The following is a 15,838-nucleotide window of genomic DNA, read 5'->3' as shown; positions in this document are numbered from 1 at the left end:
GGCATGTTAAGCATCGCTTGCTGGACCTCTGATTTAAACCCAGAACATCGAAGGTGCGCATGCCTCCTTATTAAGACATTGGTATTAATGCAACATGCAGTAATAGGAAGGTGTCTAGGGCACAGCGAATGGAGCCATTAGTAATGGTTTGTCCCTCACCAACTTGCTGCCCCTTCTGCGTTGCTCTTCTGGGAGAAACTGGAAGAGCTCCTCCATTTTATCCCAGTGAGCCCAATCATACCTGGTTAGTAAGGCTTGTGAATTGTCGATATGACATGGGTTAGCAGCGTGTGCAGCCATCCTTTTGCCGGCAGCATATATCTTTTTAATCTTTGTCAGGAGGAGAGTCCTCTGTGGCCTGACTATTGGCATGTTTTCATGCAGTAGTGGCTACTATAGAGTCTCGAGGGATTTGTGACCTAATATATACTGGATCTAAGGGTGCACAGTTATATTTTTTTTACCTATTCTAGGGGTGATACCTTAGAGTGGATGGGTGCTTTGAAAGTGTCATCAGCGTGAAAGCATGCTAGGAAGCATAGGGAGAAACTGGATATCCCTATGGTAGATGTAAGGGTATAGAACAGGGAGTCCTGTTCGACGGGGTCAGTGTGCAACTCTATGTTGTGGAAGGCGGCTGCCCTTGCTACTACCTGCTGGGAGGATGTACTATACTCTGGTGGGGAGGGGTGTGCGGGGTACAAATCTGGGTCACTGCTCAGTATGTAGTTAGGATCAAGCGTGTCCATGGATCTGGGTACTACTGTATCCCACCTAAATCTTACTCAGTATATACAGGGGATCCCTGAGGTGTAACGTTTCCTGCAGTAGGAGAGGCAGATGAATGAGGGGAGGAAGGTGAAGGAGAAACAGGGGGTGGAGGAAGTGCATCAGGAGAAGGTGGATCAGGAGGAGAAGGTGGAGGAAGAGTTAGAGAAGGCTTGTGAGGTGTGCTGGTAGCTTTGTCCTTGGTAACCTTCTTTGGAGAAGTGTCCAAAGCCTCTTGAAAGAACAGTTTCCTCTTGAAAACATGCAGGGGCGAAGGAATATTGCGCCTTCCACCCTCCTCGATATGGAGGCGGCACCGACGAGCGTCCATCTCCAAAATGGGTTCCACAGGTCAAGGTGTAACTCAAGACTGGCTAGAGCTCTTCTGCTCCGACGTTCTCTGGTTTTCAGCACCAAAGTTTTCAGTTGGTGCAATCTGCTCTGCACCAAAGAAGAGGTGGTAGCTGGTCGGCTCTTAACCGAAGTACTCAGAACTGAAGTTCGGACTGAGATGCTTGAGGTTGAAGACGTTGTTTCGGTCCTGCCTATTTTCGGTGCCGAGGTGGAGGGCAGGGCTGCCGAAAGAGTTTTTCAGATCTGGCAATGGCCTGGTGGCAGTTGCGGTCCAGTGACCTCAGCAAGGGATTTTTTTTTAATAGTCTTAGGGTGGGCAGGACGGTCCATGGTTCTCACGGGTTGCACCGATGTCACCTTGTGGAATTTGATATCCGACTGCATTGTGGATCAAAAAAAACTCTTGTTCCAGTTCCTCCTGGGAGTGTTCCTTCCCAAAGCTGTCTGGGGTGTCATCTTGTGTCTTGCGCGCCATCTTCAACTGACGAGCTCTTCGGTCATGAAGGGTCTTCTTTGACCGGAAGGTTTGCAGGCGTCACAGGTAGCTTCCTGGTGATTGGGGGAGAGGCTTAAGTGACACAAAATGATGGTCAGTGTGGAGAACTGAGGACAGAACTGAAACAGCATCCGTTCCATCAGATCAGCACAATGGTGGGTGCTGCGTGGTGAGGTAGGCCCGAAACAGGCGAAGGCACCCTGCAGGGTGCGTGGTCAGTGCCTGATAGGTGGATACAAACCCGAAGATAGAAATATGTGCTCGAGAAACAATACAGTCAATAAAGAGAAGACAGAAGGAAAGATTTTGAACCGTAACAAGTCGAAAGACCAAGCGAAGACACATCCGAACCTGACAGCAGAGAGAAAACAATTCAACAAAGTCGTTGATGCCCATTCGCAGTATCACCGAGAAGGAGGAGTCACTCGATCCTGTGACTCGAAAATTCGATTTAGAAGAACAACAACTTGCAACACTCAGGACCAAACACTAGATGGCACGATAATGCAGAGCACGTGTGTCTACAGCCACACATGACATTGAACATACAGTTCTATGGATATGGAGCAGTGTCAAGCACTCACCTTGTCTGCCCTTTAACCTCAGTAAGATCTCCCACACTGACAGTGATGAAAACACCAGTATTCAGATCCCAAGCTACCTTTAAGCTGGTGTGGTAAGTCTTTGGTCTGTGAAAAAATAAAAAGCATGCAAACTTAATGGAGGTATTTATAATTACTCCAAGACTAAGGCTAGGAAACATATGCCCAGGAATAACTATTTACTGCCACAAAACTACAGTGATTACTCTGTTACCAGACTGAAAAGTAGAGCATGATGCTAAATGATCAAATACAGAATGGGAAGCAGTAGTGCAAAAGAACAGAGCAGACTCACCTTAACTGGCCCTCCTCGTCAGGCGCAGGGAAGGCCAAGAGCAGCAGCCCAATGTTGATTATAACTTGATTAGTTTCTGAACACACCTGAAACCCAGAATGACTGTATAAATGTGCGGTCATCCGACTAGAAAAATGCCTGTGTGGCCAAATGGTCTGAGCAAGGTGGCCTCCTACCGAAACAAGGGTATTTATGGTGGTGGGGAGGCAATTTAAGAAGTCCATATAGACAGAGAGACCATTTAGAGTAGGAAGAACACAATCATAACCTTGATAGAAACAAGTCGAACAGTTGCAACTATGGCAGAGGCACAATGAGCATATTACATGATTAAGCCAATATGTGACGCCTAGGAGAGTTATTAGCTGTTGCAATGATTTTCAGCCATGCTGTACAATGTGGCTAAAAATGTTTAAAAAATAAAAAATGTAAAAAAAAAAAAAGGGAAAAGAAAGGAAGCTTTGACGTGGCTAGCGCCAAGATGCTTTTGTATTTTAAACAAAAAAAAATAATCAAACAGGGGAGTGTGTTAAGCGGTAGGAGGCAACAAGAAGGGTCAGGAAACGACGTGGGTGGGCAAGAAAGGAGGACGTGGGTGGGGCAAGAGAGGAGGACGTGGGTGGGGCAAGAGAGGAGGACGTGGGTGGAGCAAGAAAGGAGGACGTGGGTGGGCAAGAGAGGAGGACGTGGGTGGGCAAGAGAGGAGGACGTGGGTGGGCAAGAGAGGACACAGGAGAGAAAATGAGAAGGCAAATGGACAACAGAATGTAGGCAAGAGGGGTGTGGAAGGAAATGGACAACACGGGGCGAGTGGAAGCTGTTAGGTTAGCAAGCTGACAATAGAGGCAGCCAGGCAGGAATGAGGAGCAGCATGCTGGCAATGGCGGGTGGGGCAGCATGCTGGCAATGGCGAGTGGGGCAGCATGCTGGCAATGGCGAGTGGGGCAGCATGCTGGCAATGGCGAGTGGGGCAGCATGCTGGCAATGGCGAGTGGGGCAGCATGCAGGCAATGGCGAGGATGGTATGGTACAAATTTTTTTTGTTTAACAGAGTATCACTATGTCTGAATCACAAATTGTTTGTTATACGGAAGAACAGATTTCTAAATTATTAGAACTCCCCTCGCTGCTTAGTGGAGAAACACCATTGAGTGATACCCCTAAGTTTGACAAAGTAGAAAAATTGAAACAACTTAAAAAGAAAAACATCAGAACGCAATTACATGCCCAAGTGTTATTAGAGCATCTTAAAAACAATACTATTCCACAAGGCTTACAAGTAAGGAATATTCCCGTAATTTTCATAGGTGATCCGAAATATTTGACTCAATTTAGCGGGGTCGGCACTAAATGCTCAAGAGATTGGCTGGCCTTGTCTGTTGAAACTGCATTAAGAATCAGTGAGGACGAATTAAGAGAAATTGCTGAATTGGAACAAGAGATTACCTCGGACAATACTATACAAAACTCACAGCAATTATTGGAAACTGTTAATAAAACAATAGCTGAGTTTAAAACAAATACGATTAGTTTAAAAACGACAAAACTAGCCCGGGATATAAAAAACTTTGACATCACAGTTGTATATCCTTACTTAAAACCAGACTTTTATAAGAACAATAACCCCAACAACTTTAACTTACAATATCGAACAAGATCCCGTAAAAAGTTCATAACCTTTTCAGATACGTCCTCGGATTCTGAGGCCGAGGCTCATACAACATATCCCTCTGGACAACCTTTTTTAGGCAGAGGCAACCGGAGGGGAACAAGAGGGGGAGGAATCCCCAGGGATCAATTCCAAGATCAGAATTTCTTCTGCACCAGGAGGAGAGCATACAGGAGCCAATAATGAAGTCTGATGACTTGATTCCTATTTACAATCTATCTTCGTATTCTCTGTCTGATACAGAGAAACAAGTTTTGAGTAAAGGGTTGTCTTTTGTTCCAATCAAAAATCAGGACCCCATAGACAGCAAAATAGAAGTGCTTAATTTTTTACGCAAAATCAGGTTGGGCGCATTTTTTTACCTCGGTCACTCCATCAGAAGAATGTTCAAATAGTGGGCTGAAACCTAAATCTTTCTTCTTACCAGATAGGAATGAAATGCCGAAAGAAATTAAGGTTTTTGAGGATCTAGTGCTAAAAGAACTGGATTCCCTAAATACTAAAAAGGTATTTTTTAAGGACAATTGCTCAAAAATGGAAAAGGAGGCCATCTCAAGTCTAGCTGAGAACAAAGACATTGTAATCAAACCAGCTGACAAAGGTGGGAGAATAGTTATTTGGAGTGTGGGACAATATAATAAGGAGGCAATGAGACAGCTGGATAATCGCACACATTATCGTGAATTACCAGCAAACATACCTAAACAAGTCCAACACCAAATAGAAGCACTGACACAGTCAGCTAAAGAACAAGGATGGATCAGCAGAAAAGAATATGAGTTCTTAAACCAAAATGACGGTAGAACGCCTTGCTTCTATATCCTAAGATACATAAAAACATTGAAGAACCTCCAGGGAGACAGATAGTTTCGGCATGTGGCTCTATATTAGAACCTCTCGCCCAGTTTGTAGATACATTTTTGAAACCTTATGTATTTAAGACAGCAGCATATGTACGTGACACAATGGATATTATCAATAAAATTGAACGCGTAATATTCAATGAGGAGAAATATTTTAGTGACTTTTGATATAGAGTCGCTTTACACAAACATCCCACAAGACGAGGCTCTGGAGATTATTAAACTAACTTTAAATAACAACACAGAAATAGCAAGTACTCCTACAGACTTTATAGTTGATTTAGCAACACTATGTTTGAAAAACAACTTTTTTAAATTTAATGATAAGCTATATCGGCAAGTTAAGGGAGTTGCCATGGGCTGCAGCTTTGCTCCAGAGATCGCCAATTTGGTGATGGATTTTTTTTTAACAAAAATGGATATACGATCAAAATAATCCATTTAAAAAGCATATTGCCCAGTGGTTCAGATATATTGATGATATCCTAATGATCTGGGAAGGACCTGAAATTTTGCTTGGTTCCTTCTTTGATTGGCTTAATCAACGGACCGTCGATTTTAAATTTACTATGAACAAAGACAAAACCAAAATAAATTTCTTAGATATCTGGATTTTGTCTAAAAACGGCAGATTGATGGTGAGTCTGTATAAAAAAAACGACAGACCGTAATACATTACTACATTATACTAGCGGACACGCGAGGGTGCTTAAAGAGAATTTACCATATGGACAATTCCTTAGGATTAGAAGAAATTGTACAGAGAAAGATGACTATTTTTGTAACTCTGAAGAGCTGAAGAAAAAATTAATCACTAGAGGGTACCCTAAAAAGCTAGTTAAAGCGGCTGAGAAAAGGGCATGGTTTACCCCAAGGGAAACTCTCCTTATACCAAAAAAACAAACAAAGGAGATCCCGTTAACGTGCGTGTTCACATTTAGTCCAAAGGCCAATACAATTCGTAAGATTATCGAGAAAAATTGGCGTATTATAAAAGATCTAAACATAGAGAAACCTTTGTTCTCATTTAAGAAAGCGCGCAGTTTAAAAGAACAGTGGGTACAAGCTGCTGTAAAAAAATCTGAAAAGAAAGAGCAAAAGGCTTGGTTACAGCTTCCAACAATACAGGGACACTTTAGATGTGGGAAGTGTACAGCATGCCAATTTACGCAAAACTCAAAAGAGGAAACGATAAACGGAAGAAAACATGTCCAATATGATTTCTCTAATTGTAACACTAAAAATGTGGTCTACTGTATATTATGTCCTTGTAATAAAGCTTATATTGGACAAACAGCACAGGCAGCTAAAAGCCGCATCCTACAGCATCGATCGAGAGTCAAGTGTGCTATAAAAGGAGCACCGTTGGTTGAACATTTCTTAGAACTTGGTCACCAAGCAGATGACATCAAATGGACAGTGCTAGCTGTTGTACAAAGTAAAGCGGATGTCCCCGCAATGCTGACCAGACTACTCAAATTGGAAGCACGGCTGATTGAGAAATTTCAAACAGTCAGAAATTGACTAAATGACTGTGACGAAGTCTGGGCTCTCATTGGCAAATGATATTGGATATGGCCTCGCTTGACCACAGTGTCTTGGAACCCCAGGAAAAGGGAATGAACCCTTTGGCTAATGTATTAATTTTCAGCACATTTTGCTTTGAACATGTCTCAAAAGTATAAATTTCAATTAAGGTGTTCTTGAAAATCATAGTTAGAAGAGGATGATTAGATTGATTTTGAGTCTCAGGAAAAAAGAATGTACCCTTTTGATCTATGCAATAACTGTTATTGTATTGTATTTGAAACGTGTTTCAAATTGGCAAATTTAAATCAAAGTACTGTGTGAAAATAATAGTGAGAAGATGGTGGTACGAGTAAGCCCCCATGAAGATAAACAAATACGGATTGAATGTGAAGAATGTGATTAAAAATATATAGGGAATAATTTTTGATATGACCATTTTAGTGTGACAATTTACAACTTTTTGTTGTTTGCAATGATAAACGTGGTCTGGGCATTACTGGCAATGTTTCCTTATTCTGTAGGCAACGTTAGCTCTGTATATACATCAAATCATACAGAGAGTCCACGATTAGGGCTCACAATACGTGGAGTAAGCCCAGATAATAATAAGGAAGGGACGTAGTTCCCCCAATATGGCGCTCAGCGGTAGACACTGTTGTGAAACAGTAGCAGACTAGTACGCGCCGAGACAATTATCAAAATGGCCGACGCATGGTCGACCCAGTTACTTCATCGTACGCGAAGTTAGCAGCAAGATATTGGCATGGACCTTGCCGCTGTGTGTTGAAAGAAGAGCGAAACTTTGAAAAGTAAGTGTTGTTGGAGTACAATTGCTCGTAGGAGGCGCAATGATAAGTGGGCTGAGTAATTGAGCTATTAGTCGCTGAGACTTAGAAATTTCCTACTTCTCTTTTTTGGTAGTTGTTACAGGCATTTGACTGCATGGTGCCATTACCGCCTAGTAAAATAGGAAAGGTAATTTAAATAGGGAAGTATTGCGATATTTTAAATATTAATTTAAGAAAAGAGACTCTTTTGATATGATGATGCTGGTCAAATATTTTCTCACATTAGGCTCTTGTCCGTTTTCTTTCCTTTCTTAGTTTCAGGATAATACTAATAGACAAATTGGCAATTTGTCCTGATGGTTGAATTCAATATTTGACTACGTTTCTTAGAGAAAGGTATGTTTTATTATGGGATTCACTGAATAGGGTTTAACCCTTTGGGGTATTTACAAATACCACACAGATGCATGGTGGTGATTAAAGGGTGGATGCACCCTTATTTTGATTTCACTTAAACAGTGCACTGGGAGAGACTTAATTTAGATTATTCGTTATTATTTTGGAACTATAGCTTTAAGTTTCGATAAATCGATTCACAACATTAAATTCAGACTATGTTACTCTATACAGGGAGTGCAGAATTATTAGGCAAATGAGTATTTTGACCACATCATCCTCTTTATGCATGTTGTCTTACTCCAAGCTGTATAGGCTCGAAAGCCTACTACCAATTAAGCATATTAGGTGATGTGCATCTCTGTAATGAGAAGGGGTGTGGTCTAATGACATCAACACCCTATATCAGGTGTGCATAATTATTAGGCAACTTCCTTTCCATTGGCAAAATGGGTCAAAAGAAGGACTTGACAGGCTCAGAAAAGTCAAAAATAGTGAGATATCTTGCAGAGGGATGCAGCACTCTTAAAATTGCAAAGCTTCTGAAGCGTGATCATCGAACAATCAAGCGTTACCTTCAAAATAGTCAACAGGGTCGCAAGAAGCGTGTGGAAAAACCAAGGCGCAAAATAACTGCCCATGAACTGAGAAAAGTCAAGCGTGCAGCTGCCACGATGCCACTTGCCACCAGTTTGGCCATATTTCAGAGCTGCAACATCACTGGAGTGCCCAAAAGCACAAGGTGTGCAATACTCAGAGACATGGCCAAGGTAAGAAAGGCTGAAAGACGACCACCACTGAACAAGACACACAAGCTGAAACGTCAAGACTGGGCCAAGAAATATCTCAAGACTGATTTTTCTAAGGTTTTATGGACTGATGAAATGAGAGGGCAGAGAGCTCCAGTCCGACTCAGACGCCAGCAAGGTGGAGGTGGAGTACTGGTTTGGGCTGGTATCATCAAAGATGAGCTTGTGGGGCCTTTTCGGGTTGAGGATGGAGTCAAGCTCAACTCCCAGTCCTACTGCCAGTTCCTGGAAGACACCTTCTTCAAGCAGTGGTACAGGAAGAAGTCTGCATCCTTCAAGAAAAACATGATTTTCATGCAGGACAATGCTCCATCACACGCGTCCAAGTACTCCACAGCGTGGCTGGCAAGAAAGGGTATAAAAGAAGGAAATCTAATTACATGGCCTCCTTGTTCACCTGATCTGAACCCCATTGAGAACCTGTGGTCCATCATCAAATGTGAGATTTACAAGGAGGGAAAACAGTACACCTCTCTGAACAGTGTCTGGGAGGCTGTGGTTGCTGCTGCACGCAATGTTGATGGTGAACAGATCAAAACACTGACAGAATCCATGGATGGCAGGCTTTTGAGTGTCCTTGCAAAGAAAGGTGGCTATATTGGTCACTGATTTGTTTTTGTTTTTGAATGTCAGAAATGTATATTTGTGAATGTTGAGATGTTATATTGGTTTCACTGGTAATAATAAATAATTGAAATGGGTATATATATTTTTTTGTTAAGTTGCCTAATAATTATGCACAGTAATAGTCACCTGCACACACAGATATCCCCCTAACATAGCTAAAACTAAAAACAAACTAAAAACTACTTCCAAAAATATTCAGCTTTGACATTAATGAGTTTTTTGGGTTCATTGAGAACATGGTTGTTGTTCAATAATAAAATTAATCCTCAAAAATACAACTTGCCTAATAATTCTGCACTCCCTGTACATTTGAAGAGAGATAGAGAATGAATACAGTGTAATTACTTGCTTTTAATATATGTGTTACTTTTTGTAGAGGTGCCAGTGCCCTTCGACTGTCCTGAAGAGGCCACGAGTTGAGGCCGAAACGCGTCGACACTAGTCTAGCGGGATCAAGGGCTTATAATTAATGAATTGAGAGATTAAATAATTAGAAGCACTACATAATACCTTAAAAAATTGTTAGGTGTTCTCAGCTGGGCGCTAACCCCTTGGTCATCTTTAGAAGGCAGGATCACAATGCGAATTGAGCTATAGTGACCTTCATGAGTTTTTTCGTTGGGCATTACCCATTTTGATGTATTGTTTGTGCTTAGTTTTAAGTAATTGTGTTGTGTAATTTATGTAATAGTTAGTAATATGATGTATAATTGTTGATGTCTTAATATATGTTATCATGATGAGGTATACACTGCTATTTGTAAATAAATTAAAAAAACATGGGAAAGTAATTTACCCTATTAACCAAAAGTGAGTTCTTTGGCTAGTATAATTAATGAATAGATTTGTCCCTGCCTGCTATTTTTTGTGATTGTGCTTAGATAGTACCCTAAGCAGGTTGGGGTGATAGGGTACTCCCCTCCTTCTTTGTGAAGGCAATGGAGAGTGGGGCAGCATGCTGGCAATGGAGAGTGGGCAGGAGGGGCTGAGGAAACAAACAATGGAGGGTGAGAGGAGCTTTGAAGTGGGAGGGCGGGGAAGCAAATGGACAACGGAGGGTGTGGGGGAAGCAAATGGACAACAGAGGGTGGGAGCGAGGGGAAGCAAATGGACAACGGAGGGTGGGAGGGAGGGGAAGCATATGGACAACGGAGGGTGGGAGGGAGGGGAAGCAAATGGACAACGGAGGGTGGGAGGGCAGGGGAAGCAACTGGACAACGGAGGGTGGGAGGGCAGGGGAAGCAACTGGACAACGGAGGGTGGGAGGGCAGGGGAAGCAACTGGACAACGGAGGGTGGGAGGGCAGGGGAAGCAACTGGACAACGGAGGGTGGGAGGGCAGGGGAAGCAACTGGACAACGGAGGGTGGGAGGGCAGGGGAAGCAACTGGACAACTGGAGTGGGAGGGCAGGGGAAGCAAATGGAAAATGAAGGCTGGAATGGCAGGGCTGGGGAAACAGACAGGAGGGTGGCAGGGAAACAAGAATAACAAGAGTTGGGAAGAAAGCAAGAACAGCAACTGAGGGAGGGCAAGAAAGGGGACCCGGATTTGTGGGGGGGGGGGGGGGAGTAAAGTCTCTGGGCTCTCAAATGGTGATCCCCTAGCTCACCACAACACACACTCACCTCTAAGATGACTATGTCATAATCGCTAAAGGAGCAGAACTGCTTGGACCATGCAGCATCATTCCGGATCACCTCATTAATAACGTACTCGAAGTCCAGTGTCAGCTGTTCCACACTGAGATACTCTCCCTGGGAAAATGAAACAGACATGTAAGGTGGATAAAGAACAGTCTGAGTAAATGTTCGATTTTCTTCTCCATGATCCTGCAAAAACCTACCAAGCAAAGTATGCTGCATGCTCAACACCACTATATGAGCCTTTCAATAACATCACAAGTTTAGCAATGCAACAGTCTTTCATTCCTTCATGTTTTTGGCACTGCACATTCCATGTCAGGAGGCTTTCACTGCCTATGCCCAATGACAACTCAGGACATTGCACAGCCCAATGCATATTAATCAGGTAGACCAATCACACCACATGAACCTTACATGTGACTACTGCTAGGGACCTGTACACATGCAACACTTACCTGGCCAAGATAAGTTGTTTCCACTTTCTTGCTTGAAACTACCCTTTCAATGATGAAAAGCAGGTATTCTGCATCACAAAATCTTAAATTAGGTCATAAATACTGGAACGTCTAACCTATGTGTAGGATCTTAGAACACAATATACTAAATGCAAGAAGCCAGAAATGCTGCCTATCTTGGGGCCAGTTTCCCAAATTTGTGTTATGCTTTTAAACAGCATTCAAAACAAACAAATGTGAAAAAATGCAGCCATAAACTATCTCGTAGCATAAACTTAACTTTGCTTCCATAAACCACTGTTACAAACATGCAGGAAATGAAGGAAACCCCATTCGGATTGGCAAAAAGCTGGTTAATATGAAACAAGGACACTGCTCCCAAAGGATCCGGTAATTTACATATTACCTCCTGTCTTCTACTGAAAGCCGATGCAGTGCTTCAGCCAATTTTTCCGGCTCAAGGGCTCACTGAACATGTCTTGAGTTTTTGACATATCTTTTAGAAACAGATTTCACCAGACATCTTAACAAGACTAGTGCTTTAAGAGAAACGTATGTGGATTTTTTTTTTTCCCACTCATTTGCTCAGACAAAAGAAGCATGCCATCTCAGTTTGCCAAGGTCTGTATCTGTGGAAGGAAGAAATCTCCTAACATTTCTCTTACATTGTGTAGTCTATTTGCTAAATACACGCATTGAGGTGGAACACTCATACTGACAATGTTCAGGAGGACTCTCAAAGACAGTGAAAGCATTCACCTTACAGAACAAATGAAGGCTGATCTCAAGAGCATAAGGACAAGCTCTATAGGGACCAGATATTGAAGAGACTCACCTATCACACAGTATTCCGTGTCTAATGACTCAAAGAGATGAGTCACACACAAAGATATTCACACTCCAAACATCAGTGTAGCATCCATTCTATATTTAGAATAGACACACTCTCAAGCTGTTTGAGAAAGACAGATTGCATTTATCATGATGCTGAAGTGAATTCACCATCTGCCATTAAAACAGTTTTGATGGGGAGGCATGCCCCATTCCATCATACAGTATTAAGCCACTCACTCAATGTAGAGGCAGCGATTTCAGACATTGAAGCACAGAACTTCAACAGTGAGGAGGGTCCTGTCAGTCACCATCTTCATCCTCTGCAACGTTCTCTTCCTCTACTGATCGTGATACAATCAGTTGAATCTGTACATATACAGTTTGATTCTACAAATTTCAAAATCTCTCAAGATGCTCCCAATGCTCAAGAAAATGCGGGATGAGGAATTCCTATCGCCCGATGCCTGGGACATAATGTTTGGGGTCAAGGGCAACAAGTTTTCATGTCCTTGGGACAAGTAGGATCAGCCCCCTGCAGCACAAACCCTTTGGCTGCCAGTTTACAAAGAAGGGAACTGTCTGCAGTGGAGGTAATGTGTGTCCACATGTTAATGCTGTTCAAAATTATATTTATGGTTCATTAATTAAAAGCCTTCATTATTACGGTGAACGCCGTAAATTTAAACGTTTTAAGGTCACACTGCACTACTGACAGTAGTTCCAGTAAAACATTTTTTTTTTTAAATTAAGTGTACAAACGTTTGAAAAGTTTAACAATATGAGGGTAAGTATAATGCTCCCAGAATGCTCTGATTATATGCAAATATTTGCAGAATCTTGTAAGCAAGAGTGATGATTCTTTGCTTTCAAAATAAAATGTTCAGAAAAAAATGCAAGTAGGAAAAAAAGTGCTTCGCTGTAATGATGTTAGGTGCTATTTCTTTGAAGCATAGTTTATTAAAATGTGTCGATGCATGCTAGTATTAAAAAAATATATATATTCCTAAAGAAAATCAGTGTAACCATTTTCAACAAGATTATGGGAAGCAAGAAAATAAACAAGCACTGGCAAGGCCAACCGATGCAACATTTTTTGTGAGTGTTTTGGTTTTGTCAATGCGTGTCTTCTTTTGACATGGCTTTGTAACACTTTATTGTTGTGGGCAGCTGCCAGGCCCTCACCATTGTACCAAACACTGGAAAAAAGATAAAAAGTTTTTGGCCTCAAAAAGCACACATTGCAACCAGTGGTGTAACAAAGGCCCCTCCACGGGGCCCCGTCAGCACCTGCCCTGAGTGAGTTTGGAGGGCCTCTGTGTTCTTTGCAGGGAGGCCTCTCCAGTTCGTTAACCCACAGTAGTTGCTGGCACTCAACAAAACTACTCTGTGTGCCAATATTCTCTTTGTGGAAGAGCAGAATGCGATCACTCACAGTAAAGCCAGCCAATAGAGAGGGAAATAAAAGTTTAATAAAAAACAAAAGGTCTCTTAACGCCAGACCTAATTAGGGACCCAACCCTTAAGTCACAAAAGTGCACCCATGGTGTAAGTCTTTGAATTAGCGGCTTTCGTGAATTCACAAGAGCTTACAGAAGTTAACTAGGAAATCATACTCGTAGAAAATATATGTGAACTGTATTTTAGCACAAACAAATATACATGTGTAGATTTGCTCACATGAAAATCCATTGAACGTTTACAAGTTCACTTTCCCTCCATCCCCGTTTCTCCCCACCCTGAAAGAACTTCTACTTCTGGCATTGTCAGGAGTACATTTCCAACCTTTCTCATTATGGGAAAAGATTAGAGCTGGTGAAAATCCTTAAAACATGCAGGTTAGTAGGTTTGCAAACTCAAAGGCAATCCACCAGCCCTGAAACTATTGCTTACTGCTTCCTCCAGCCCCAGTATGTAGATCTGCGGAAAGGTGGCAAAATAAGGAAATCCCTATGGTAGGGATTGAAACTGCAACTATTCAAGTCCTACTATAGTAGTAGCCCTTGCATAATCAGAGTATTATCAGAGCTTTCGCACAAAGATTGCTGCCATAATTTGTCGCCTTAATACATGGCACCAAAGAGAGAAGTAGACTTTTTTTTTTACACACAAGTAGATTTAAGAAGCAACCTATCACATGGACAAGTAGATATTTTATTAAATTCCACATCCCTGAAAATGTTTTCCATTCATCAAGTAAAAACATATTTATGAGGGCCACTCTTAGAATGGAGTTAGCAAAAAGAATTTTCTTTGGAATAACGTGTATCATCATTGATTCTGAAATGTCTGCAACTCCCAAAAAATAAAAAACAGAGTTCACCTGCAAGACAAGTCTCCTTTCTTCTGGGGTTCACAGCCTCATGCATTTCCATCATTCCCAATACAATATTTCACATGGGACCTCGTCAATAATGCCTACAGGATCAATGGTGCTAGTCACAACAATCGTAAAGAACTACATCTTTCTAAGAAAGAAATCCAATCTCTGCCTTGGCACCGAAATAATTTCAACCTTTTCAAGGATTGCTGTCCATCAGAAGTTACAGACTCAAACCATTGAATGCATATAATTGAAAACTTAATTGAAGTGGACTTTTAAGAGTTGACTGTAAGACTGAGTTTACTCAGAAAACTCCATGTTGGAAAATCTTGACACCTTTTGAGGGCTTTTTGCTTCTGAGGCTAAATGTGAATAAGTAACACACACTGCCTTTAACAGGTGAAGCGCTAGGGGAAGGAGAGAGAGCTGGTTTCGTAAGGGTACGTTGTTTATGCTCTCCCTTTCAATATTCACACACACAAGACAAACCTGCCCCTGCTATGTGCTCTCAATATGGGAGCCCATCATCGTTATTAATGAGTAATTACTCCTCTTCAGGATGATATGTATATTCCAGGTACTGCAAGTAGGAAATGAGGGATATTTACCTAAAAGAACGGGATGACACCCCACCTCCCTCAGTTGGTAATCTATGCTTCCCTTCATTCCGCATTTTTGTATTATTGTCTGGATCTTGATGTCAAGGACTCATTTCCTGCTGGAAATCTTGGGCAGCAAGTCATGATTCAGTAAGAATCTTTACAGTAACATACAGTTACAAGAAATGACGCTCTGGAGCAGATGATAGTATGAGTCATGGTGAGTTATGCAAAATGCTGCAACTTAAAGAACCAGTGTCCCGATTTCAGTTTCACATGGCTTCTGCTAGCTGACTGCACTTCCCTTCATTTCCTACAAGTTGTTAAATGTTGGTTAAGGCAGCAAAATCAGGGTATACTGCAACATACTTTAATGCATCATTCTTCTTGCACTGAACTGTTTAAAACGGAAATAACAAAATATTTTTTTCTTGTTTGTTACACTTAAGGTGTAGAATGCTTACCATCTAAATTAGTGTGCATAACATTTGCATGGGTGTGACTTTTCTAGGGTTTAGGATTTCAGTGAAGATTCCCACAATCACCTAGATTATAAATAACAATCCAATGGCACAAAAAAAGGTTTCTGGCTATATCACACACAGTGTTCAATGCTAATCACCCCAAAACACAATCCCATTTTCTTTGGTTGCAAACCTTTGATACTCGTGAAATTTTCACACCAACCCTTCGATCACTTTTAATCTGTTTTAAATTTCTTTGCTTTCATGTAGCACTGTTCCCCCAAACTAACAATCCCAACTATCCCTTGGATATTTAATTCATGTAT

General features: G+C 41.7%; 1 protein-coding gene across 1 annotated transcript in view; it reads right to left on the bottom strand.

The window, feature by feature from the left end:
• Positions 1-15,838, bottom strand: part of DCAF15 (DDB1 and CUL4 associated factor 15) — a 173,235-nt gene that overhangs the window by 42,082 nt on the left and 115,315 nt on the right. The window contains exons 9-11 of the mRNA XM_069230450.1: positions 10,823-10,951; positions 2,516-2,601; positions 2,203-2,307 (exon numbers count right to left, since the gene is read on the bottom strand). Of these exons, the coding sequence (XP_069086551.1) occupies positions 2,203-2,307; positions 2,516-2,601; positions 10,823-10,951 (320 nt within the window). The remainder of the gene's footprint in view (positions 1-2,202; positions 2,308-2,515; positions 2,602-10,822; positions 10,952-15,838) is intronic.

This window comes from Pleurodeles waltl, chromosome 4_2 (genome assembly GCF_031143425.1).
Source record: "Pleurodeles waltl isolate 20211129_DDA chromosome 4_2, aPleWal1.hap1.20221129, whole genome shotgun sequence".
NCBI classification, from domain to species: domain Eukaryota; kingdom Metazoa; phylum Chordata; class Amphibia; order Caudata; family Salamandridae; genus Pleurodeles; species Pleurodeles waltl.
The sequence above is the reverse complement of the archived record's forward strand: the minus strand, read 5'-3'. Positions and strand labels throughout refer to the sequence as shown.